Source organism: Bubalus kerabau, chromosome 16 (genome assembly GCF_029407905.1).
Source record: "Bubalus kerabau isolate K-KA32 ecotype Philippines breed swamp buffalo chromosome 16, PCC_UOA_SB_1v2, whole genome shotgun sequence".
NCBI lineage: Eukaryota > Metazoa > Chordata > Mammalia > Artiodactyla > Bovidae > Bubalus > Bubalus kerabau.
In genome coordinates this window covers 67,458,080-67,483,669 of record NC_073639.1, presented here as the reverse complement: position 1 = coordinate 67,483,669, position 25,590 = coordinate 67,458,080, and the positions used below count along the sequence as shown (strand labels likewise).

At 49.5% G+C, this 25,590-nt stretch overlaps 2 protein-coding genes across 5 annotated transcripts; one reads left to right on the top strand and one right to left on the bottom strand.

Moving 5' to 3' along the window:
• LOC129629752 (uncharacterized) lies at nt 1–8,433 on the bottom strand. The gene is made up of 3 exons (XM_055549957.1): nt 7,830–8,433; nt 4,237–4,432; nt 1–934 (listed from the first exon to the last, which is right to left on the bottom strand). The coding sequence occupies exons 1-3, from the start codon at nt 8,431–8,433 to the stop codon at nt 835–837; spliced, it is 900 nt and encodes a 299-aa protein (XP_055405932.1). The 3' UTR covers nt 1–834.
• Nucleotides 7,945–22,058, top strand: TCHP (trichoplein keratin filament binding). Of its 4 annotated transcripts, XM_055550152.1 has the most exons (14): nt 8,037–8,170; nt 9,513–9,553; nt 9,633–9,826; nt 10,677–10,887; nt 11,601–11,657; nt 13,197–13,265; nt 13,906–14,079; nt 14,861–14,973; nt 15,161–15,227; nt 16,416–16,588; nt 17,420–17,501; nt 18,814–18,999; nt 19,554–19,697; nt 20,725–22,058. In XM_055550152.1, exons 3-14 carry the CDS (start codon nt 9,633–9,635, stop codon nt 20,755–20,757), a joined length of 1,503 nt encoding a protein of 500 aa, XP_055406127.1. In that variant the 5' UTR covers nt 8,037–8,170; nt 9,513–9,553; the 3' UTR covers nt 20,758–22,058. The 4 variants fall into 4 exon arrangements, with proteins under 4 accessions (XP_055406128.1, XP_055406126.1, XP_055406129.1 ...); XM_055550153.1 differs by lacking the exon at nt 9,513–9,553 and having other exon boundaries at nt 7,945–8,060; XM_055550151.1 differs by lacking the exon at nt 9,513–9,553 and having other exon boundaries at nt 8,016–8,170.
• The last annotated feature ends 3,532 nt before the right edge of the window (nt 22,059–25,590 follow it).

The window sequence follows — 25,590 nt, the reverse complement described above, 5'->3', positions numbered from 1 at the left end:
TAACAGATGACATTTATTGAGGGCTTCCCTGGTGGCTCAGCAGTGAAGAATCTGCTTGTCAATGCAGGAGACGTGGCTTTGATCCTCAGGTCAGGAAGATCCCCTGGAGAAGGGAGTGGTAACCCACCCCAATGTTCTTGACTGGGAAATCCCGGAAAGAGGAGCCTGGCAGTTTACAGTCCATGAGGTCGCAAAAGAGTCGGACACGACGTAGTGACCAAACAACCGCACCAACGTTTATTGAGCACTTACTATGTTTTGAGCCACTTCATAGCTGTATGGCCATGGGCCATACTTCTGTATAAGTTTCCAGTGGCTGCTGTAACAAATGACCACAAACTTGCCAGTTTCAAACAACGGAAATTTATTCTGCCACAGTCTGGAGGCCAGAAGTCCGAAATCTGTATCTAGGGGCCAAAGTCAAGGTGTCAGCGCTGCACATGCTGGGAGGGCCCTAGAGGAGAATTTGTCCCTTGTCTCTTCTGGTTTCTGATGGCTCCAGATGTCCCTGACTTGTGGCTGCATAACTCTGGCCTCTGCCTCTGTCTTCACGTGGTCTTCTCCTCTGTGTATGTGAAGTCTCTCTCAGTCTCTTTTTTCTTTTCTTTTTTTTTTTGGCCTCACCATACGGTTTGTGGGATCTTCCCAGACCAGGGTTCGCCTGTGCCCCCCTGCAGTGGAAACACGAGTCCTAGCCACTGGACCCCTAGGGAAGTCCCCTGTTTCTTTCTTATAAGGAGGGCACTTGTGATGGCATTTAGGGCCCATCAGATAATCCAAGATGATTTCTCCATCTCAACCCTTAATCACATCCGCAAAGACCCCTTTTCCAAATCAGGTCACACTGACAGGCTCCGGGGATAGCACCTGATCTTTCTGAGGGCCGTTCCTCAGCTGGCCACACTTCCCCTCTCTAAGCTTCAGTTTATCCCACCTGTAAAATGAGGATAGTAATCATGGTAATGGCCTCTCAGGGCTGATGTGGGGTTTAACAGATTAATGGAAACCTGGCAGCAGGGGAGGAGGGGTGGGGGTGCCCTGGCAGGCAGGCAGCCCTCGATGAATGGTGTGGTTATTATGAATCGATTTCTTGAGTTATTTCTACCCAGGACTGGCAATTCTGGGGGTAATTGATTCCAGTGATGTCACTTCCCCAACTGCCAGGTTTTCAGCAGGATTAAACGTGCCAAATTGGCTTTGTTGAGCCAACTCCTCTGGGTGTGAAGAGCCGCCATGCCAACCCGCCTTGCAGTTTTGCGGAGCCCGTCTGCCGCTTCTCCCTAATTAACGCGCAGGCGACGCTCGCCAGCAGGCCCGCTTGCTGCCATCCCAGGAAAACAGTGCCACAGACGACAGCTAAATATTTGAACGTTTTTTGTTTCAGTTGCTGCATGAAAATAGTATTTTGGGCATTTAAACAGCACAGAGTAAAGGGAGAAATTCTGCTTCATTTTCTACCCATGGGGCAGCCTTGGGGAAAAAATGCTGTAAGGGAACCCAGTCAGGTCACTGACCTAAGACAGTGTCACAACAAACTACCATTGCTGCTGGTAGCTCTGCCACTTTAGCTGTGTGACCCTGGGCAAAGAACCTCTCTGAGTCTCAGTTTCCACATCTGTAACATGGGTATCCTAAGAGTCCCTCCTTCAACATAGTGAGAAGATTCAAGGAGATGGCACCTAAGGATTTAAGGAACCACCTGGGACATGGGCTGGTGCTTGGCCTAAGTCACTTGGGGGTGCTGCAGGTGAGACTGTTGATGATTCTAGAAATGCCCTGCCCAGCTCTCAGTACTTCTGGGTGGGAGCAGAGTGAAAGCAGCCAGGTCCACCTCTCGGGGGTCTCCTGGATCCGGTCCTGGCTCTGTTGTTGACAGGTTTCTAGACTCTATTTCCCTCTGTGTGTCTGTTTCCCCACAGAGCAGATGGGTCTGGAACAAGTATTTCAAAAGCCCTTTCTAGGGGGAGAGGGACAAGTCAGAAGGCTGGGATTGACATGTGCACACTCCTACACACAGAAAACAGATAACTATTAAGAACCTATTGAGACTTCCCTGGTGGTCTCGTGGTCGAGAATCTGCCTTGCAATGCAGGGGATGTGAGTTCAATCCCTGGTCAGGGAACTAAGATCCCACGTGCCTTGGAACAACTAAGCCCACACGCCACAACTACAGAGCCCATGAGCCACAACTTAGAGTCCATGTGCGGCAATGAAAGGTCCCACATGAGGCAACGAAGATGTGACTAAGACCTGATGCTGCCAAATAAAAAAAACAAAGAACCTACTGTATAGCACAGGGAACTCTCTTCCATACTCTGTAATGGCCTATGTGGGAATAGAATCTAAAAGAAGAGTGAGTATATGTATACATATAACTGGCGCGCTCTGCTGTGCACTTGAAACTAACATGACACTGTAAATCAACAACACTCCAATAAAACTTTAAACAATAAAATAAATGAACTAAGCTGAAGCCATTAAAAAAAAAAGCCCCTTCTGCCTTCTGGTTCCACGAGTGGCTTCGGGGGTGTGCCCCTCGCTCTTGCTGCCCCAGGTAGCTGGCTTGGCTGCAGGACCCAGGCCAGTCATGTGAGTTCCTCACCGTGCCAAAAAGGGTGGAGTGGAGGTGCAGCTCAGCGGACAGGAAGAAGGCTCCTGAAACTCATCAGAAGAATCTGGGAACATCCCAGGTGCTTGCTCAACATAGATCGCGCTAACTTTTTAGAAACCGGTCCTGCACACTGCCCAGGTTGTGTGGCAAACCTCTCTGGCAGGGGTGTGACCCTCCAGTCCATGTCCCCGCACTCCTGACTATGAGGATGTAGCACCCCATGGGCCACAGTTTCATGCACCCACTCTCAAGGTATTTATTAAGTACCCACTGTATACCAAGCAACACAGCAGAGGCTGGGACACACACCAGAATCCAGAGAGCCAGGTCTCTGGCTCTCATGAAGTTTGCAGTCCACTGTGGGCAGGATGTTACTCTTTAAAGTCATTTATGGAGAAGGCAATGGCACCCCACTCCAGTACTCTTGCCTGGAAAATCCCATGGATGGAGGAGCCTGGAAGGCTGCAGTCCATGGGGTCGCTGAGAGTCAGACATGACTGAGCGACTTCACTTTCACTTTTCACTTTCATGCATTGGAGGAGGAAATGGCAACCCACTCCAGTGTTCTTGCCTGGAGAATCCCAGGGACGGGGGAGCCTGGTGGGCTGCTGTCTCTGGGGTCGCACAGAGTCAGACACGGCTGAAGCGACTTAGCAGCAGCAGCAGCATCGAGCACTGCAATGAACAGTAACGGAGGAAAAACCAGTGTGTTCTGAGGCTAGGTGACCTGACCGGGTTAGAGGGGTTGTGGGGGACTGCCTCTCAGAGGAAGGGGTGTTTACACCAAGACCTAAAGGATGAGAAAGAGTCAGAAAGGAAAGAGCCTTCTAGGCAGGGGGAACAGCACAGCAGAAGTAATACCGTGAGACTCAAAAAAAGAGATGGCTAGCGTGCCGGGCAAAGTCAGCCAGGGCCCAGACTCACGGTGCGGCTTCACGTGGAGGGAGATGGCCCAAACGAGCCCTCAAGGTCAAGCAGAAAAGGGAGCTGCCCAGCGCCTTGTAGTTAGGAGTGGGAGGCTCTCTGCCATCCGGGGATGGCTAGGGGGTGCCCATGTCTGGGAAAGGCATGGGAAACACAGGGCTGGCTCCATGCCCCGTCTCTGTGGACTGCGCCCAGATCTGATGATGGCCCAGCAGGATGGAACCAGTGTAAGCTTTGGGTTGGGGACATAGCACACATCATATGGCCAGCCATGCCGTATGTTTCCCCATCTGAAAAATGGAGTTGTGATAACCCATAATTCCTAGAGACACTAAGTGTTAAGCAGGTGCCAACCAAGTCTCCTCTTCTTTGCTGCCTCCATGCACTAACGCCACCAGCGGCTCTCACTAGAGACACTGGCTCTGCCACTGATCTCATCTGGGTACGACCGCCCCATCTCTGGGCCTCGGTTCCCCTAGAGAGGAAGGGATTTGGATGGGTGAGCCCCGCCTCGCAGGGCCAGGTGGTTCTCCAGCTGTGGTGACGTCAGATCCAGCAGGGGGACTTGTCAGGAGACAAGTCTTCTTGGGCTTCACCTCCCCCAAGGGGGCAGGGGGAGAACCCCTGACATCCCTTCCCCAGTGGTTCGCATGGTCCAAGAATTACACTTTGATTCTAAAAGCGAGAGAGGCACACATCACCTGTTTTCCAGAAAGGGCTCTGTGTGCGCGTGGTGACTCCTGTCTTTAGAAATTCCGCCGTGGGAAGGAAACCAGCCTGAGTGATGAAACAGCAGAGTCCAAGCAACCACGTGAATCCAGGCGCCTGCCTCACTGCCAGCGAGTGGCCTTCTTTCAGAATTCTCTCTGTGCACGTGGGATGCAGCTGACTGCCAACCTGCCCGGGGAAAGGAGTGTTTGAATAGTTATTTTGTTTTCTCGCGCTTTCTCTTGCCAGTAACACCCCGGCTATGGAAACATACCCACAGTGTGATGTCTGAGCTGCAGAGTGATAATGATAATAATGATTTGTATTCCCATGACCTGATTTTTTACATTAAATAGTTGAAACAGAAAAAAAAAATCAAAAAAAGAAATTCAAAGTAAATTTAAAAATCCTACTTTGAGATGGTTGTACATTGTGAATATACTTAATGTCACTGGACACTTAAAAATGGTTAAAGTGGTCATTTTTGTCTCTTTTATGTGTATTTTACCCCCAAACCCATGTCATATGTCTGTCCTTTGGGTGTATGAAATGTTCATAAGATGTTATTAATAATTATAGGGGAAATTGGTGTGAAATATAAGGAAACTCTCTGTACTTGCTTTGGAAACTTTCTGTTTAAAAAAAATCAGATGTCCAGGCCCCGGTCCTGACCAATGCAATCAGAATCTCTGTCTCGGGGACCAAGCATCAGGATTTATCAGAAAGCTCTCCTAGCAATTCAGAACTGTCAGGGTTGGATGACTCATGCATGGAAAGCGCCTCGTAAGTGTAAAGCATGGGGGAAGTGCAATATGTTATGATCAACCAAAGTTTTGATTTTTTAAGATTTTTTTTCTGAGGTGGACCATTTTTAAAGTCTTTATTGAATGTGTTACAATATTGCTTCTATTGTTTCGGTTCTGGATTTTTGGCTGAGAGGCATGTGAAATCTTAGCTTCCCTACCAGGGATCAAACTAGTATCCTCTGCTCTGGAAGGCGAAGTCTTCACCACCAGACTGCCAGGCAAGTTGCCCAATGCTTTATTTTTAATAAAATTACACAAATAACAGTGACCAATGTAAAATTAAAAACCCAGAGAGAAAAATTAAAATCACCCCTAATCCTGGCCCCTAGTGACAACCACTGTTTCAGATGAAAAAGTCCTTTTACACCTTTTTCTCATGGATAATACCTACCTGTATTATTATTCCTGTTGTTATTGTTATTAAAACACAAAACTGGACTTCCGAGAGGCAGCCTTGTAGCCCCAGAGTCTTTGAGCTTCCCTATCTACAAGACATCCTTGTCTTCAGGGAGGTCGGGGAGGCCAGCTTAGGTATGAAGAGAGAACCCAGGGTGGTTGATGAAACGCTGTGAAAACCCAGCCTAGATAAATGTGCCTCGGCAGCGCCACCTGCTGTTTATGTAAGGGCATTGCATGGCCTCCAGCACGGTCCCCGTTCAGCTAATAGGGAAGCCGCTCCAGTGTTACCATTCCACTCCCATTCCTGTTTTCTCATCTCTTGCCAGAATACCTCCAAACAAGCCCAAGAACAGCACCAAGAAACAGTGCGCTGGCCCAGGGCCTGTGCATGCAGCGTCCATCTCGATGGCTACCTGCCAGGGCTACCCCTCTGTGGGCCATAGTCATCAACCTGTCACAAAATATTTAATATTCCTGAGCACTTTATATGGCTAAACTGGTCCACATCTACTGGCCTCTTTTAAGAGTTATATCTGTAAACCACACAGTTCTGGAAAAGCAGACTGAAAAGAGGTTCACAAGCTCTGGAAGTTGGATGTAAATCCTGGCTCTCATGGTGCCGGCAAGAGATTTGCTTGACCTCTCAGTTTCCTTATCTGCAGAATGAGGGCAGGAACCTCACCTGCTGGAGGGAAGCTTACACAAGAAAATACATCTGAAAGCATTTGGCACGTGGTAGGTATTCAAGCAATGTTAGTTCCTTTTTGTTTTTCTTTTTGCTTTCTTTCAACACCATCTTTCCCTTTTTCTCTTGGAGAAAAATTAGGGGCTCAAAGTTGGGGGGAATCTACTCATTCATTCTCGATGAATATTTGTTAAATGACTACGCTGTGCTGGGCGCTAGAACCATAGCAGGGAAGGTAATGATCCCTAACCTTGTGGAGCTGCAGAGCAAGTCCAGGCCCTGGAATCAGACAGAGCTGGGTTCAAGGCTGGACTTACCACCTACAAGCTGTGGTTCCTCGGGCAAATTCCACAACCTACAAGCTGCGGTTTCTGTCCCAGAAGAAAGGCCAGAGGCTGTGGCCTGGGGCCTCAGGCTTCCAGGACAAGGTCAGTCAAGCCCTAGGCCCTTGGTCCCAGTAGTTGAGCTTGTTTGGTCCTTTAAGGCCATTATACAGACGAGGCAACTAAGGCCCAGAGAGTGGAAGGCCCTTGCCAAGAGGTGCAACACCAGGACCTGAAGGCTCGTCTCCCACAGCACAATTCACGCATTTCTGAAGTTCCTATCACACTCAAAGAGGCCCATCAACAACTATTTATTAATTAGGCTCTTTTGCTGTGTGGGCGGCTCTGGCCTAGGTTTAGGGTGACTTGCATAGGCTACGGAGGTGTCAACAGCCTTCCCAGTATAATAGGCTCCTTTTTCAATTACTTGAACATTCTTATTTCACGGATGAGGACACGGAGGCTCAGAGTGATGAAGTGACCTGTCCAAGACCACACGACTGTTGTGGTGGACGCTGCAACAGAGGTCACTCTGTTCAACCAGACATTATACTGCATCCAGGAAAAACAGAGAAGTGAATAAAAGAAGGAAGTGGGGGGTGGGCTTCCCTGGTGGTCTGGTGGTTAAGAGTCCATCTTGCAATGCAGAGGACCCAAGTTTGATCCCTGGTTGGGGAACTAGGTTCCCACATGTGGCAGAGCAACTAAGCCTACAAGCTACAACTAGAAAATGGGAGTGCCGGCGACTAAGACCCCAGGCAGCCAAATAAATAAAATAAAAAATAAAAAAAAAAAGGAGGAAAGGGTGAAGGGAAGAATAAATGAAGACAAAAATGGGAAAATGAAAAGAGCATGAATAAAAGAGTTAATACTTTTGTTCTTCATTTATTTTTGTTACACTGCAGAGCTTGTGGGATCTTAGTTCCCCAACCAGGGATTGAACCCAGGCTCTCGGCAGTGACAGCGGGGAGTCTTAACCACTGGACTGCCGGGGAATTTCCAATCTTTTAATTTTATTTTTTAAGAGAATAGTTGGTACATAAAATGATACACGTAGCATGTGAGTTACAAAACATACTAACAGAAGGAACACCCTTGAACCCACCACCATCCTAAGACAATAGAAAGCTGCCAATAGCTCGAACCTACTTACACCAGCGGTTCTTCGAGCTGGCGGCACGTTGAACACACCTGGGGGGCTTAGACAGCCACTGATTCCCTCTGAGTGCTCGATGGGGTTTGTCTGGAGTCCGGTTTGGACATCTGGATTTTTCAGAGCTCTCCAGATGATTCTCTTGGGAAGCCAGGTTTGAGGGCGACTGGCTTATAATTCTCTTCCCTATTATATCCTTCTGATTTTCCCCGACGCTCACCTGCCTCCCTCAGGTAGCCACCATCCTGAATTTGGTGTAGTGAATGGATTCTTTTCCTTAGACGAGCGATGTCCGCGATTGAGCTCCCGCCCACCACGAGGGGGCACCAGAGAAAAACACAGACATCTTTTCTCTCTCTGCACGCCGAGTAAAGGCGCTGCAGGAGGCTTGGCCCTCGCGGCGCTCCATCGCCGGCCCGTTGCCTCGGCAACGAGCGGGGAAACGGCCGGCGTAAGTGCTGCGCTGTCCGAGAGGGTCGCCGTGGGCCGGCAGGGATTAGGTTGGGGCTTGCGGGACCTTGGGCCGGGGCAGTCTTGGGAGACTCCGGCGCGCAGAGAAACGTGAGTTGGGGGTTTAGGCTCGGTCGGGGGCCGGCGTCGGGGTCGGAACCCTCAGAGCTCTGCCGCAGTTGGCTCCGCGCGGCGGGAAGCGCGCCCGCCGTTCCGGACGCAATCGCGGGCGCCCGGGGCTTCGGCTTCCAGTCCTCACTCGGCTCCCCGCGCGGCCTGGGTCCGACCCTTTCTTCTATAACCGCTTTTGTTGTATGTGGCTGAGAGAGGGACGCGACTTGTTCAGAGAGCCTCCCAGCTTGTTGATGGTTCATCTGGGGCCGGAATCTTCACTTTCCTCAATCCTCATGCAAAGATTTATCCGCAGGCGGCCTATGGGGCAAAGGAAAATGTTTGTCAGGCCTGCCACAGTCTAAAGACAGATCTTGACTTGGCAGCCTCAGGCTAAGCTTGACTCATAGACGCAGATGATTTTCCTCCCGGTTCGGAGGACTCTGAGTTTGTTTATTTGCCAGAAGCTCCTTGAGCACCGTCACAGCCAGGCACTGTGTAGACCCTGCACCTGGGGCAGCTTTTGGACCGGGAGTGGTTGAGGGGAGGTGTCCGGAGAGACTGGTTCTGCTTTCGAGTCTCCAGCCGTGTCCCCACATCGCGCCCTTGACCCATGCAAATTGATTCTTCCCTCTGGGTAGTAGTTTCCCCATCTGTAAGAGGAGGGATCTCCCTCCATGCTCATCCAGAACATTACCAGGTGTGACACCTGGAGATAGCAACCCACTCCAGTATCCTTGCCTGGAGAATACCATGGACAGAGGAGCCTGGTGGGCTACAGTCCATGGGGTTGCAAAGAGTGGGACACGAGTTTCATTTCAGCAAGCGACTTTGATTTCACCTCACAGCCAGGGCATGTTGGTCCCAACAGGTACTGTCTTGCCGTCTACAGAGCTTGGGCCTCATCCCAGCCTAACATGAATTAGACTCCCAGCTCTTGTTTAAATTTTCTCTGCTTCCTTGCTTTGTGATCTTCAGCAAGTCATTTTACCTCTTTGAACTTAAGTTTCCTCAGCTGCCAAAAAAAACAGGGCGATAGTAACAATGAAAAAGGTCATATAAGTCAAGGACTTGGCCCACATCCATATGCCTTCAGTTATCCTCTCTGTTACCCTAGGCAGAGCACAGAAACCCCCCGTGTGCTAGTCCAGTGTCTAGTCCAGTGTCGTCAGGACTGGCTCCCTGTCTCTGCACTGCCCTTAATGATGTCAGGCTCACAGCTGGGTGCAGTCCAGGCTTCTTCAGCTAGATGATTTGCGGTCCTGGTAGCAAGTCATTTTTAAAATGCTGATGCCTGGGAGCCTGCACTGAGATTTTTTTTTACTTAATTGGTCTGCCTTAGGGCCCAGGCTCTACCAGGCGATTCCAGTGTGCAGCCCAGGGGTGAGGACCGGGCCTCAAAGGGATGAGGGGCTGCAGGAGGCTCCTGTTCTTAGCGCCGCTAAGAACATGTTCTCCTCAGATGGCACTCCCCACGCTGCCCTCCTCCTGGTGCAGCCGGCGGCTCCCAGATCAGCAGGCCGCCCGACAGCGCCGCCGGGAGCAGGAGGCACATCTTCGGCAGCAGTGGGACCAGAACAGCCGCTACTTCCAGGTGTCCGACATCTGCAGCTCCAAACAGGCAGAGTGGAGCTCCAGGGCCTCCTACCAGCGGAGGTAACTGTGCGGTGAGCACCTTCCCTTAGGGCTGGAGGGCCGCCTGCTGCCGGGAGATGTGACTGACTCAAGGACCTGGGGGAGGGTGGCTGGCCGGCATGGATACTCTCATGGAAATGTGATGATTTCCATGGATACTCGCATGGTGATGTCTTTCCAACTGGAAACGGAAAAAAGGTCATCAGTGAAGTAACACATTTGACTGAAAAAGATAAGATGATGAGACATGTATGTAGAATCCGGAAGTCCCCTGGTAGCCCCATTTCCCCAGGAGAGAACCACTGTGAACTGTCTGGTCCATAGCCTCCTGTACACTTCTTCATCTGTGTTTGTGTGTAAATATAGATACAAGCATACACCCATTTTTATAGAGAAAGATACATACAAAAAGACGGAAGTTAAAAGCATAGGCTTTGGAGTCAGACAGACCTAGATAGCAATTCTGACTATGGGCTTTGGAGTCGGACAGACCTAGATAGCAATTCTGACTGTGTCACTTGCTGTATGAATGAGCCTCAGTTTCCTCATCAGTGAAGTGGGGCTCAAACAGAACCTACTTTATAGGATTTATGTCATGACTACTATAAAAACCATCCAGGTTATGTAGTACATGGTAACTACTCAGATAATATTAGCATGTGCATATATATGCCTCTCATACATTTTCTTGCAAGAACAAGATTCTGTTGTGTATAGTGGTTCTATTACCTGGTCTGCTCACTTTGGCCGGAGGACACCTTCCCAGGTCACCACGTTCTGTGTGCCTTAGCCTCTGTCACCCACACAGCCAGCCATGCAGCCCCCGTGCAGCTGGAAGCACTCCTGGCTGATGGTGGCCCCTCTCGCCCAGCATGCATGCCTACCAGCGGGAGAAGATGAAGGAGGAGGGCAGGAAACGTCTGGAGGCCCGACGGCAGAGACTCAGGCAGCTTCTGGTGGAGGAGCAGGACTTGCTGGCCAGGCAACTGGAGGAGCTGAGGCTGAGCATGAACTTGAGGGAAGGGAGAATCCGGGAGCAGCACGGGAACCTGAAGGCAGCCCGAGAGGAGCAAAGGAAGCTGGTAACTTTGCATAGCTCTTTAGGAGGCTGCGAAGCCCGAGTCCCCAGCCTGCCAGTGAGGCCATGAGGCGTCCCCCTCAGGGGCTATGAGGTGGCAGTTCACTGCAGAGCCAGCTGGGAAAAGTGCTGACTCTAAGTCGTTCTTCGTGTGTATTTTCCGGGAGTCATCTTTAGTCTCTTGGGCCCCTTAAATCATTATATCTGAGTCCTTTTTCTTTATTCTAGTTCTCTGGTCCCACGAAAGGCTGGGACTGGTGTATTTTAACTTAACTTCCAAAGTAGTCGTGTGTAGTGGTGGTCTCCAAGCTCTGTTTTTAAGCCTGCTGTATATTTTGAAGTAGATCTTTAGCATCTAGGACCCATCTGTAGCATCAGATTTTGGCCCCCTTTTATCACCATTATAAGAGTCACTTGTGGGAACTCCCTGGTGGTCCAGTGGTTAGGACTCCACACTCACTGCTGAGTGCCCAGGTTCAATCCCTGATCGCGAACTAAGATTGGCATAGCCAAAAAAATGAGTCATTTGTCAGCACCTGATTGTGTCTGTTGAGAGCCAGACACCTCCTGAGGCCCGAGGGAGGTCTGAAGGGCAGGAGCCGTGCTGGCTGCCAGTGGAAGAGCTCTTAGGCTCAGCTGACTTCACTGTGGGTTACCTGAAACGTGGATGGATTGGAAAAGCAATGTCAGTCTCCCTTCTTTGTGTTTTCTTGGCAGATTGCTGAACGACTTTTGTATGAACACTGGAAAAAGAACAACCCCAAACTTCGAGAGGTGAAAACCAAAGAGATCCTCCCATTGGTTTGCCTAAGTAGATGAAATCACGTTGCTCGCCTTGTTTTTAAATTTGCATCTTGTGCTGGGATGAAAAAGAGATCACTCCAGCTGCTTTGGAAAGAGGCTCCACACAGAAGATCTGGTTCATTTGGTTATTTAACATCTACAAGAGGCTGCAAGAGGTTGGGACATCTGATAGGAAGGGGGAATCCCAACAGTGGAGGCTGGGTAGGCAGATGGGGCCACCTGGACAGCCTTGGGTGGCCTTCCCCTGGAGTTACCTGGGAGCTCCTGCGAGATTCTCAGCAGAGGTGCATGGGGCCCTGGCTACATTTTGGGGAGCAGCAGCAGTGTCGAGGGGGTGGGAAGGGGTGATGTCAATTGAGGGGTTGCGGCTGCAGCCCAGGTGAATGATGGTCAGAACTGGAGTGGCAGGAGAAAGGGGACAGATCCACAAGACTTTGGGGCAAGGAGAGAAGGGTGCACTGTGGCTGGGGTGACATCATTCAGCAGAGACTGGGCTACAGGGAGAGAATCCTGTGACAGAAATCATTAATTTAGTTCAGTTTACAATTTGTGTATACATTTGTATTTAGTCTCTAAGTCGTGTCCGACTCTTTGCGACCCCGTGGACTGTAGCCCATCAGGTTCCTCTCTCTGTGGGATTTCCCAGAAAGAATACTGAAGTGGGTTGCCATTCCCTTCTCCAGGAGGGTCTTCCTGATCCAAGGATCATACCTGGGTGTCCTGCATTGGCAGGCAGATTCTTTACTGTCTGAGCAACTTATTTAGTGGTGGTAATTTATATGCATGTAACTATATTTAGAAGTTGCCAGTCATAGTAGAGTATCTGGCTGCTCTGGTATGCCATGTGGTTACCACTAAACCTCTCCTCGGCCACTTGTAGATTTCAGTGGATCCTCCAAAGTCAGGTATTCAGTTGTTTATTCAGAACATTCAAGTTAGTTGCGAATGTTTATGTTTGTAAGTTGAGAAAAATTTAAAACTTGTATAAACAATTTTCCAAACAAAAGCCTTTGGACATTGTTACGATTCATTTTCTGATCCAAAAGATTCTTTAAACCCAGAACTCTTATTAATAATCCCAAATTTGTTGCATCCATCGATAAAGGTGGTGTGTGTTTTCACAGCTGCTCCTTTGCAGAGGGAGGTTTGGGGAGCCAGGCAACAAGTTGAGTCTGCTCCTCACCCAGGTCTTGCTGCCCTGGGGCCTGACAGGGTTTAGACCCACCACTGTAGCCTTTGAGATTGGATTTCCAGTTCAGTGTCAGCTCAGCTCCAAGGGGACTGGGAGAAAAGTTTTTGATACTTTGTTCCAGTTCTTGAGATGGCTTAGAATTGCCTGGTCCTTTGGTTTTCTTACTGACTTGCATTTAGACTATGTATGTTGGGGTCACCATGCACTTCCTTGTAAGACACCTGGTCACATTCCAGGCCACAGTACAGTGCTCAGCAGTGAACATTCATCCTGCGAACCACTGAGGAAGTTTATATTTTCTACCTTCTCATCCTCAGATCGAATCGGACCTTCACAAGAGGCATGTGATAAATGCTTGGGAAACACAGAAAGAGGAAAAAAAACAGGTGTGGTATGTGTTGGGAGACTCTCTCCAAGTCTTTGAATTTGTTTCTTTTCCATCTCAGTGACTCCAGGCCAGGAACAGACCTTTGCTCGGTTTACTTAACACCTGTTAAAACGGAATCTTTGTTGCTCTTGCACAGAAAAGAATCCCACGTGATCACTCTCGGGGCAGAATAAGACCAGGTGTCCAGGGCTAGGCCATGGTAGATGCAGTATGCATCCTTAAAGGTTGTTGTGTTGCCAGTACCCTCTTTGGATATAATTTACATCATAAACTCAGCCTGGGTTGACAGTAGCACCTCTGGTGATGCAAGTCCACACTTCGTGGCCCCATCGCTTTGCCTCTGGGTTCATTTTGGAAAGTGCTTTGTTGACTTGTGAAAGGGAAGGAACCCGGTGTCCCTGAGCCCCTCCTCCGTGCCGGGCACTGTGCTCCCAGCCTCGTCTCTCAGACCAGCAGCACACCCATGGTTCCCACCGTGAGAGCTGAGCCCAGGCCTCACGGCCGATAAGTGCACAGCCTGCTCAGGTGTAGACGTGTCGGAGTGAAGAACGGGCCCTGCGGCCTGATGACCAGTGGTGAGGTCTTCGCTGGCTCCGTGTTACAGACACTGACCCCCACGTTCATTTGGCTCCATGCAGCAAGAAGCCGCTGAAGAAGAAAAGGAAAAACGATTTGAAAATGAGTATGAAACGGCCCGCCGGGAAGCGCTGGAACGGATGAAAGTGGAAGAGGAGAGGAGGCAGCTGGAGAGTAAGCTGCAGGCGGAGGTGCTGCGCCAGCAGATGGAGGAGCTGAAGGCGAAGGAGATGGAGGTGAGGGCGTGCCCCGGCCACCAGGGCCTCCTCACTCGCAGCCGCTCATTGTGAGGAAACAGGCGTTTTAGAAGCTGTTCCATACGGAGATGGCATCCGGGAGGTGGTTCTAAGAAGGGGAGCCATGCTGGTTTCTCCTGACGTGCGGTCTCACCAGTTGTTCTTCCACACTCACGCTGTGTGCCGGATTCTTGAATGCTAACCCTCAGGGGATCACACCTGTCCCCGCAGATGTGGGTAGAGGCCTGCTGTCTGAGGGCCTCTGAGAACCTGGAGTTCAGTGTGTGCTTGGTAAACTTGACTTAGTCTGATGAGCCAGCCCACAGTTCTCCCTGGCTAGTAGTTTTGGGGTCTCGGGACAAACCATGAGGATCTTTGGTCCAGGAGGCTGTTCTAAGAATCCTGTGCCCAGCAACTCTGAGGGGAGCAGCCCCCCTCCCCCAGGCCTCAGTGATTCGAGAACTGGGTCCTTTGTGCCTGAGCACTAGACTGGCTGCTGGGAATACAGCTAGGGGCTGTGTCAGGTTGGGGAGACAGAGGTTAAGTTGCAGTAAGCGTGGGCAGTGCAGGGTCTTGTGGGGCAGGGTTTCATTTTTGTCGGCGGGGTTGGGAAAGACCCAGCTGGGATGACTGAGTGAGCTGGGCCAAAGGGCTTAGTGCCTTGGAAGTGGGAGGGGATCCCGGGTACCAGGTGGCCAGGCCGTCCTTGTTGCATCGTGTCTGTTAGAAAGGGAGATGAGGGATGACGAGCCTAACCGGGTTTGCTGTCCGGTAACCACAGGCCACCAAACTGAAGAAGGAGCAGGAGAATCTGTTGAAGCAGCGCTGGGAGCTGGAGAGGCTGGAGGAGGAGAGGAGGCAGATGGCAGCCTTGCGGCAGAAGGCGGAACTGGGGTACGTGTGGGAAGGCCCCCACCCCTCGCCTGCCCATCCCAGGCCAGCGAGCCTCTCACTTTCTCAGGCTTGCCCTGGTAACCCTGAAAGCAGAAGGGATACAATCTGTAGAAAGTAACAGTCTAACCTCTGCAGAATTCTTTATGATCGTAAGCGCTAAAGGCAACCCATATCTTCTCATTTCTAGACGCTTCCTGAGACATCAGTATAATGTGAAGCTCAATAGACGCACACAGCAGATCCAAGAGGAACTGGTAAGTCTGAAGTGACAGTCTGGTGTTGCTTGTACTTTCTTTTGAAAAACATGTTTTTTGTTGCTTAGTAACGGGTGCGTTCTCATGAGAAAACACCAAGGGTCATCCCCTCTTGACCAGTAGCCCTCGCAATCCCTGCCCCTTCCCAGAGGTGTCTGGATATACATCTTTCTGGATATACATTTGACCCCTCAACCACATGGGGTTCGGGGCACTGACCCCCATGGAAGTGAAAACCTGTGTACTGTTATTTCTGCCTCAAAAACAAAGGAACTGATAGGAACTGATAAATGACTCACTGAAGGGCAGGAAGCTAAGACAGTTTGGATAGAATCAGGACTCAAACCCCAGTTCTTTTGAGTCTGCATACTGTAATCTCTAGTCAGACACTTCTCCCCCACTTAGTATAAAGATCTGTAAAGGGAACTCCGCTGAGTACTCTGTAATTACCTATATGGGAAAAGATTTTAAAAAGGAATGGATATATTCCATTATAACTGAATCACCTGGCTGTATACATGAAACTAACACAATATGGTAAATCAACTATATTCCAAGATTAAATTAAAATATTAAAGATCTATAAGATAAAAATACAAGTACTATCCTTATTGACAAAAAACTGTGGTTAGTGGACTCACCCAGTTCAAACCCATGTTGTTCAGGGGTGAGCCGTACACATTCAGGGAAGTGGTGGGTTTGGGGCTTCTTGGTTTCGTTTTTGAATGTACTTGATGTGGCATTGCTCAACACAGTACCTAACAGTACACCTCAGACCTCAAGACCAGTGTTCTTAAACTGAGCTTGCCCTTTCTGGCTAGCTGTTCAGTGTTTCTGGGAAGTATTTAGACGGGCTCCCTTGCTGAGATGGGACAGGAGAGATTGCTCATCCTGGCTGGCTGTCCTCTCACGGAACAGCTGCAGGAAGCATTTTGAGCATTTCTGTAGCTTATGTCCTCTGCAGTGGAACTGCTTGAAGTTGTGTTCTAGAAAGCTGGGCTGCCAGGTGTGTCCGAGGGCAAGGATGTGCGTGTGGCGCAGAGGGTCTCTCCCGATGGTGGGCAGAGAAAAGCTCCTGGGCGTTTGTGGCCTCTAAAGTGGCCCTGAGCAATCACTTCCGAGAAGACCTGCGATCAGGGAGGGAGGCTGTTACTTGTGGTAACTGCGCTTCCTCGTCTGTCCTCTAAGGAGGCAGACAAGCGCATCCTGCAGGCGCTGTTAGAGGAGGAGGACGAGAACCAGCGTGTGCACCAGGCCCGGCGGGAGCAGGCCCTGGCCGACGTGGCCTGGATGAAGCGGGTCATTGAGGAGCAGCTGGAGCTGGAGAGGGCGCGGGAGGCGGAGCTGCAGATGCTGCTGAGGTGAGGGGTGGCATCCTCAGGTTCCCTCGTGCCGCGGTCCCCGCAGGTCAGCAGGTTACCATGAGGGTCATCTGCTGCTGTTGAAACGCCCGTCCTTGTTCCTCTGTCCATCGTTCGTGAGGCGCACACCTCTGCTAATGGACCTAGCTTGTGGGTGTTTCCCTCGGGTTATGTAAAGTGGAAACCCCTGGGGTTTAAAGTAAGGATCTGTTCATCTGAAATCTTAGAAATTTGAAAGGAAATTGTTATAAATTATGAAGACATTGAATGCATCTTAGGCCTATATAAATGAGTCTTGATCCTAAAACTTCATCTGGTAGAGTGAAGTAATGGAATAACAGTTAACACTTATTGAGCACTTACTGTGTGCCAGATACAGTGCTAAGTGCATTATGGTCCTCCTCCTGTTTAAACCTGACGTCCAGGCTAGTGGGCCACAGACAGTCAAGGCCACTCACCTGCCCGGACCACAGGGTGAGCTAGAGTGACCGCAGGAACATGGCAGCAGAGCTCAGGCACTGGTGTGCCCCTCCTCCTCTCCATTCCCAATGGTTTCATTCACTTCTGTGTTTAAATGTCCCGGGTGCATGTCATCACCAGTGCTTTTTGTAAGGAGAGGGAGTGTTAAAAAAGAGAATTTAAAAAGTACTTATGACAGTAGTATTTTCTGTGAAGTTATCCTTACCTGTAATCCACTGAAAGTTTACCTGGAGGTTGACCCCGCAGAAAGTATGCGATACCTGGCTCCCTGGAGCCTTGATTGTTCTTTGGTTCTCTTCTGCCACTGGCGGTGGTAAGGAGCCCGCTGTCATCCGCTCTGTGTCTCCCTAGGGAAGAGGCCAAGGAAGTGTGGGAAAAGAGAGAGGCAGAGTGGGCCCGCGAGAGGAGTGCTCGAGACCGGCTGATGAGTGAGGTAATCCCGGGAGGGGTGCAGCTCGGCCGGGCAGGTGTCTGGGGTTGGTGACCATGTGTTGACCCTGCCAAATGCTCAGGGAACAGAGTCCCCTCAGGTTATTTTGTTGTCTTTTATGTCATCATAAAAGTAATATGTTTACTAGAAAAAAACTTCAGTACAGAAAAGTAAAACCAAAAAGTCACCTAGACCCCTGTCATCTCCACAGCCACTATTTATTTCCTTCTATGCTTCTGTTTCTATGCATAACATTTTTCCTACATATTACTTATTATACCAAGCTATTTGATTTGTCATTTTAATATATATCTTTGTAAATATCATTTTGATGACATATATCACGTGGGTAGACTATAGTTTGTTTTTCTGTTCCTTTTGTGGGTCCATTTTTTTCTAATTGGAGCCTTTTAAGAAACACTGCGATGAACACCTGGTGCAGAAACCTTTTTCATATTTAGGAATTTTTTCTTGGGGTGCAACACCAGAAGCGGACTAAAGAACATGACTGTTTCATTTGTCATTTAGAAGTAGTCTGTTATAAGACACACCCCAATTCAAAGGAAATCTTTTGGGGGAGAAAGCCTTTATTCTCCATGTATTGAAAGTCATCTTACAGTAGTTTAAAATGGATTTTGTATTCTGTGCATGCCAGCATGCTACATTTTAGAACCTGTGGGAACGTGGGTCCCAGCTGGTGCTCTTTTAGGAATACCAGATATTCTCCAGCATGTTTTGACTTTTTTCCCTCCCATTTAAAACATCCCTCCTTGTTGTGGCCACTTGTCCTGTCCAGAGAGCCTGACTGTCCAGAATGGCAGGTGGTTCCCAAGACTGGACCGTGTTCTGGACGAATCCTCCAGAATCAAGCACAGCAGATTTCTGTTGCTTTGAGCAGTGAATTCACAGCCACAAGGTTGGCGGGATGACCCTGACTCTACCTCTGGCTGCCTGCGTGGCTCGTGGTTCTTGTTTTTTCTGGCACTTGCTGATAAGGAGTGAGAGTCGCCTTGTGGCTGTGTGTCTGTGGGGACGGAGCTCCAGCCCTGCCTGCTCCTGTCTCTCTGGTGCTTGGCTGTCTCCACACGCACAGTCCACATGCACCTTGTGTGTGATGGGGACGTGTGGGAAATATAGCCAATTGTCTGGGCTGACCCTGTAGTAGGCTTGCCCGGTGCATCTGGGCCTGAGGCCGAGGATTAGGCTGGTGGCTGTGTAGCTGCAGCGGCAGAGTAGTCCACGGTTGGTGGATCACTTTTGAGGCATCTGTTAAAGTCTAACTAAAACCTCCCCTCTTCCTTTCTGCTGAGGATAGGTTCTGACAGGAAGACAACAACAGATCCAGGAAAAGATTGAACAAAACCGACGGGCGCAGGAGGAATCCCTGAGACACAGAGAGCAACTTATTCAAGATCTTGAGGAGGCAAGAGAGTTAGCTCGTCGTGAGAAAGAGGAGAGTGAGGAACTGAAATCGGCCAGGAAACAGGAGCTAGAAGCGCAGGTGGGGCTGAGCCCTGGGATAAGCGCAAGGGCAGCAGGCCCTGTTGGGGTTGCTGTGCCATCAAGGCACGGGGCTCAGGGGCCCTTGACTTACTTCCACAGCCTGGCCTGGACTTTGTCTAGGAAGCCCCCAATCAGGAGCTCAGAGCATCCATTTTTGTTTCCCACTGGAACCTTGACCCTTCTGGTTGTAGGTCCAGCCCCGCTCTGGGTCCTCCATCTCCTAGGAAAGCTATGCTTACTATTCCTGCCCCTCACCTCTTTCCTGGTTGCCTCTGCAAGCACTTGGCTCTCTGGCCCCAAGTCTCTTTTATTCAATTCAGTACCTAATAGTTAACACAAAAGAATCTTGCAAACACGTGGCCACATCCAAAGTGTTTCACAAGGTACATACGACCACACACATAACCTCTCCGGGTCCATGAGTGTCCTTCCCACGAGGGCACTGGTGCTCAGCACTGATGCTCCAGTGAGGGGACCCCAGGCTGTCCCTCGAGATAGGAGGCAGGGTCCTGCCCGTGGCCCATCCAGGGTGACTTTCCTCTTGGTGCCCAGGTGGCAGAGCAGCAGCTGCAGGCGTGGGAGGCAGACCAGCAGGAGAAGGAGGAGGAAGAGGAGGCGAGGCGGGAAGATCAGCTCACGGCCGCCCTGCTGCAGCAGGAGGCGACGATGATGGCCAAGCAGGGCTACCGGCCCAAGGTAGGCAGCCGCTCAGTCGGCCCTGCCCTCCTGGTCCCCCGTTCATAGCCCCGGGCACAGGGCCACTTCCCAGCACCTTGGACTCTTCCTTGCTCCTCTTCTCGTGTGTTTCCTTTCCTTTCCTGACTGGTAGGGAGCCTGGACACAGGGTCTGTTCGATCCTCTGTTGGGCCTCAAATAGACCTTGCAGCAACTTTGCTCTGGCTCCTGCCGCTGTAGCCTGATCACTGAGGTCCCGACTGGTCTGCTGGTGCCTGGCAACCCTGTCTGGGACAAAGAGAAATCCGGGAGGAGGTTTGGGGCGGCTGGTGAGGGGGGAAGGTGCAGTGGGGCTGGGTCCTAGCTGTCCGGACAGCAGTGCCCAGCTGAGCGGGGTGACCGGGACCTGGGTCCCTTCCTCTCCTGCCCTCAGCACTATGGTCACCCACTCCCTGTCGTCTGGTCCTCTCCTTCCTTCTTTCTTTGTCTCCCCAAGTACTTGAGTGACCCCTGGTGCAGGACCTCAGGGGAGCACAGGGAAGCGAAAGCCATGCTTTGGAGGAGCTGATGAGTAAAGCACCAGGGAAGTGACCAAGGGCTCAGCAGGCATGTCGCCACTGTCCCTCCTTGACCAGGGCCACCCTGGCCACCCTGGCACTAACATGCTGCCAGACAGAGGCCGGCTCTTCTGGTCAGAGACTCTGGGAAGCTGATGGAGCAGAGCAGGTCCCACACCTCCTGCAGAATGTCAGTGTCCTAGCCAGCCGGGGCTCTTGAGTGCAGGGAACAGCATTTTCTAAACTTCCTCCACCATGGATCAGTGCGTGTCTCAGATCAGGGACTCACAGGGCCACGTGAAGTGTTATTTAGGGCTGGTACTTAAAAAAAAATCAGAGTGCCTCATTTATGGCTTAGGGTCAAAGACTTTTTAGCTGTAAATGAAAACAGCCATTTATAAAACGGTGCTTTTAGCTGTTTCTTGAGATTAATTTCTAATGCTCCAGCAACTGCTGACTTAATCAGTCTTGTGTTTTCTCTTTCTTCTCAGCCTTATGGACATCCCAGAATCGCTTGGAACTGATTTCATTGGTACAGAGAGTGAGGATGGTGAGGTCTCTGGTATGCTGCTGCCAGACCGTTGTACAGGCTCTGTTCCAGTGTTCGGGTCACTGTAAAATAGTTCCATGAATGTTCAGGTCCACGATTAAATGGAGTGAGGTCTGGCTGGGCTTTAAGCTGTGATGGCTATACAGGAGGCCCTTTTCTGCCTTTTTTATCTCAGAAAGGGACCTCATAGTCACACGTTGACAGTGCTCTCCCAGTCTTGTGATATGCTGATAAATAATGTTAGATTCTAAATCGGTGCTAGGACTTACAAGGTGTCTTCCATGATGGGCTACGGGTTTCCTGTTGTCACACCCCTAATTGTCAACTTCCAGTGAGGACTCTTAATTACAGATAGGAGACAAGTCTTTCAGTTTTTAAAATTGCCATTTAAATTTGTTCTATTGAAAACAAACTTGTGGGTCTTGGTCTAGTTTATTATTTTCAGGGTTTATTAATTTAGTGGTCCCAAAATGATTATGTCTTGTTTTCTGGAAGAAAAGAACTATGAACCCTGAGACAGTCTGGTGGCGTCCATGGATGCCTTCTGAAAAGGTGGTGAGAAATGAGTCTTTCCTTGTTTTAGAAGCATTTTGGTAGAATTTGCATAGAGCATTGTTGGGGGTGATGAGTGACCCCAACCTGTATGTAACTGAGCCTCAAAAGGCCACCTGGCTGGGTAACGTTTTGGCAGGACACCTTGGGCCTCTAGTGTCTTGGATAGGGCTCAGCCATGTGCAGCTTTTGAGGTTTATGTCCCCAGAGGAAGGGGCACTGAACCTGAAGAAACTAGATCAGACTCAACTGCAGATCAGCCAAAAACGTCACTTCTCACTGTTCTATCACTGTGACATAGTCCTAGATTAATCTCTATAAATAGTTATAAGTTCCTTGCAGCAATAATCATATTTTTTTGACTTGTATTTTTTTTTCATATTTTTCCTCTGAGGTTTCAGTTTTCATTATATTGTGCTCAAGATTCCATATCTCAGTAAATTACAACTAATTACAGGGCTCTGTTCCAGGTTATTAAAAACCAGAGTTTATTAAAAAATCCCGAGTCTCAGGGCGGCACTGCCTTTCATTTCTATTGTGCCATAAAAACAAATTGAGCTGAGAACTACATCCTTAGTCTGGCTTTCATTTTCTTGTCTTAAATTTCTTTTGACTGTGATCCCCTGAGCACTGCTTTCATTATGCATGTTCATATTTCCATTCCTCCTCTCAGATGTTCATTCATTGTGAAATAAAGTTCTGGTTTGATGGCACTGCTTCCAAGATTTTGTCACTGTTGCTTTTAATAACCGCTGCAAAGCGGGTTGTATAGAATAAGTTTTACTGATTTAATCCACATCTCTAACAGGTTTGGATGTTTTCACTTTCTTGTGTCAGTGGTATTGTCTCTGTTCTCATTTTCACTGGAACCTCTTCTAAGTAAAACTGCAGGGAATCACTAGCAGTCATACATTGTCCGAGCTCCGGGATAGAATTCAAAATGGACAGAATGCCTGGTAAATAGGCACTCATGTATTTACTGAGTATTTTTTATTTCCTTGAGTTTTTTGTTTGTGAAGCCTGGCAGCAGTCTTATTAGCATTAAAATTCATTATACGGGATTCCCTGGCAGTCCAGTGGTTGGGACTCCGCAGTCTCTGTTACACTAGTTCTCTACCCTGATATATTTAAATGTTTCCTCTCTGAACTAGGCCTCAGTCTTTGTTTCCAGATTTAGAGCATCCACTGTCTTAACTATTTCTGGTGTAGCATGTACTCTTAGCTCGTAATTATTGATTGTGTATATTGGTTTTATTATTTTAAGCAACTTTTCCTACTTACTGTAAAATTAATGATTTGTAAATCATTCTACAGCAGATTCTCCTGCAAGGTTCAAGTTGTTTAGAACAGATGGTGTTGAAGCCACTACTCACATGTTCTGTATGTGAATGATTTTCACTCTTTTTGCTCATTCAGCACATATATCCTCTCCAGGGAGGATGTGCTGCTAGGCCTGGGGAAGTTACAAAGCTGAACAACAACAGGGACAGGAATCAAACAAGTGCACGGGTGAGCAGATGCCCCTGGCAGGCACAGAGCCAGCTGTAACTCATGGGGCTGAAGGAACCATTTGTGCAATAAATATATTCAGTGCATCCGTATTTCTTTATGGGTATATTAATATTCACGTTTTTAAAAATCCGTTTTTGGCGTCACTGGGTCTTCATTGCTGCATCCAGGTTTCTTCTAAGTGTGGCAAGCAGGGTCTACTCTCTAGCTGCAGCTCACAGGCTCTAAGAGAGCGCAGGCTCAGTGGCTGTGGCCCCTGGTCTCAGCTGTCCCCCATGTGTGATCTTCCCAGACCAGGGATTGGACCTGTGTCCCCTGCACTGCCAGACAATTCTTAACCACTGGGCCACCAGGGAAGTCCCATAATGAATTTATTTTTTTTTTTACAATCTGGGTTTTTAGGTAGTTTTCAGTCTTCATAAAATACAGAGCATAATCATAATGCCTTCAAACACATTAGCATTAGCAGTGCTTGCTGACCATGATGAAATTTGGCCATGAAGCCACGTGGAATTTTATTTTAGAGAGTCTGACACCATCGTGTTTTCATTTTAGAGGGTTATTTACTTTATGACTTAATGTTACGATTACTCAAAAGTGCTAAAAGGTAGGAAAAAACTTACCTCAAAGGATATAAGCATGTAATTAAAAAAATTTTTTTATTAAGACTTTATACCTTAAGTATTTCATTTTGCAGTGCTAATGTAAATGGTATTATTTATTCATTCTCATTTGGCTTCCAGTTTTTTTCTTTTAAAAACTGGGTTTCTGTGAACATCCTGACACATAATTTCAGTTGCATGCATTTAGGATCATCTCTAGCTAGACAGCTGGACGACCTCTCTCTCAGCTTTCCGTGATGATGACGTTAAAGTCTTATGCTGTGATGCTCTCCTTGCAGTGCGGTAGTGGTTTCTTTCTCTCCCTCACTTTATTTTGGTTATTAGCTGCAGTTCCCTTTTGTTCATTTTTTTGCCCCTAAATACCCAGTCCTCCGTTTCTGTACACACTGTGTAGAGAACACTGCCCTGAACATTGAGACAGCTGAGTTGGGCAGTGTCCTTCACTCAAGAGATCAGAATCTGACTTGAACAGCAGTTTCCACGTGTCTCAATTTGAAACCGACAGAAGAGAAATACTTATGGCAAAAAAACAAGGAATTGGAAACGAAACACAAGCTCGGCCACCCAGGTGTTCAACATTCCTTTAAAGCCCCCAGCACCCACGGTGGGCAGAGACCAGCATCCCTGCCTTCCCGCCCTGATGCTCCCAGACAAGAGGATTGCCTCCAGGCCTGCCCCCCCCATCTCCCTCCCACCTCACCTCTGTCCAGGGTGCAGCCATCCCTCACCCTCTCCTGCTTCCAGAATGTCTGCCGTCCACTATGTTCCTGCAGCCCACATCCTGGAGGCTCCTCTGGACAGTGAGAACCCTGTGGCTGAACACAGGCCCTGTGCTCTGACCTGCATCACCGCCACCACCAACTGGGCTCTGTTTCCTTGTCTGCAAAACGGGAGGTCGTTTCAGTTGTGACTGTAGGAAATTGCACTTAGCCAGGGACTGCCCACAATAAGCGCCTATATATAGGTAATTATGTAGGTAATTCGGCCCCTCAGAAAGGAAGGGGGCTGGGTAGGGTAGGGAAATATTGAATGAGGTCCTGGGAGGGGAGGGCTAGGAGAGGGAAGCAGATAGCAAGGTGGGGGGCAAGAGGGGGCTAACAGCTACTCTTAGGCCATAGCGGTGGGGGGGGGGGTGTGTGTGCAAATTGTAAGACCAAGTTAGATTTCAAAACTTATCCTGTCTGTAATGCATTGTGGGCTCCTGAGGAAAGCAGGGCCTGGGAGAGAGACGATCCTTCCAGTTGGTCCTTACAGGATAAAGGTGAGAGGAGGCTAGGCCGAGTGGGAGGGAATTAATTACCTGGGGTTCTGAAAGGCAGAGGTGGAGAGCTGGCGGGCAGCAGGACACAGGCAATGCTACAGGGACTGGGGAGGAAGGGAGAAGCCTGAGAGGGGACAGACAGAAGGGGGAGGACGAGGCCCAAGAAAGGAAGGTGTGAGGAGGGGAGAGGAGTTTCGGGGAGCAGCTGCTGGGGTGGGAGATGGGCTGAGAATTCTGGGGAGTGTGGTCAGGGAAACTGCTTGTGAGTAAGGGCCTGGGAGCCGGGGCGGGAGGATGAAGCCCAGCTTCCCTAGACCTCCCCTTGTCCGCAGCGCCCCCTCCACCAGGGAGCTGCTCTGTGGTGAGCTGCCTCGTGACCCCAGAAAGCTGTGGAGTCTGTGCCATCTTGATGGCTCTGGCCACAGGGCCAGCTCCTGGACAGCCTCTCGGCGCGTCACCCTCAGATGGCGCCCGACCTGTCCCTGTGGTGAGGCCAGTGGCCTCTGTGTAGCCCCATGGCTGGCAAAGCACTGCCCATGGTGCTTGGGAGCCAGTGGACAGTCCTTTCAGTTGGTTATTTCATAGACGCTGCGGGGGTCCTGGCACCTGGGGCTCAAGGGTAAGACACAATTTCTTGGCAAAAGAATGCGCCCCGGTTACTCACTCAGGAGAGGTGATGGCACCCATGCTTGGCTGGCTTTCGCTGAATTTTAAAAACTTAATGTGAGGAGTAAAGGCCTCACTATCAGATACCTGGAAGTGACCCCATGATGCAGGACCTCTTGTAAGAAAGCTGTCTGCTGAGCACAGAGGACAAGGCCATCGACAGAGCTCCCAGGGTGGAGGCACCTGCAGTACTGCC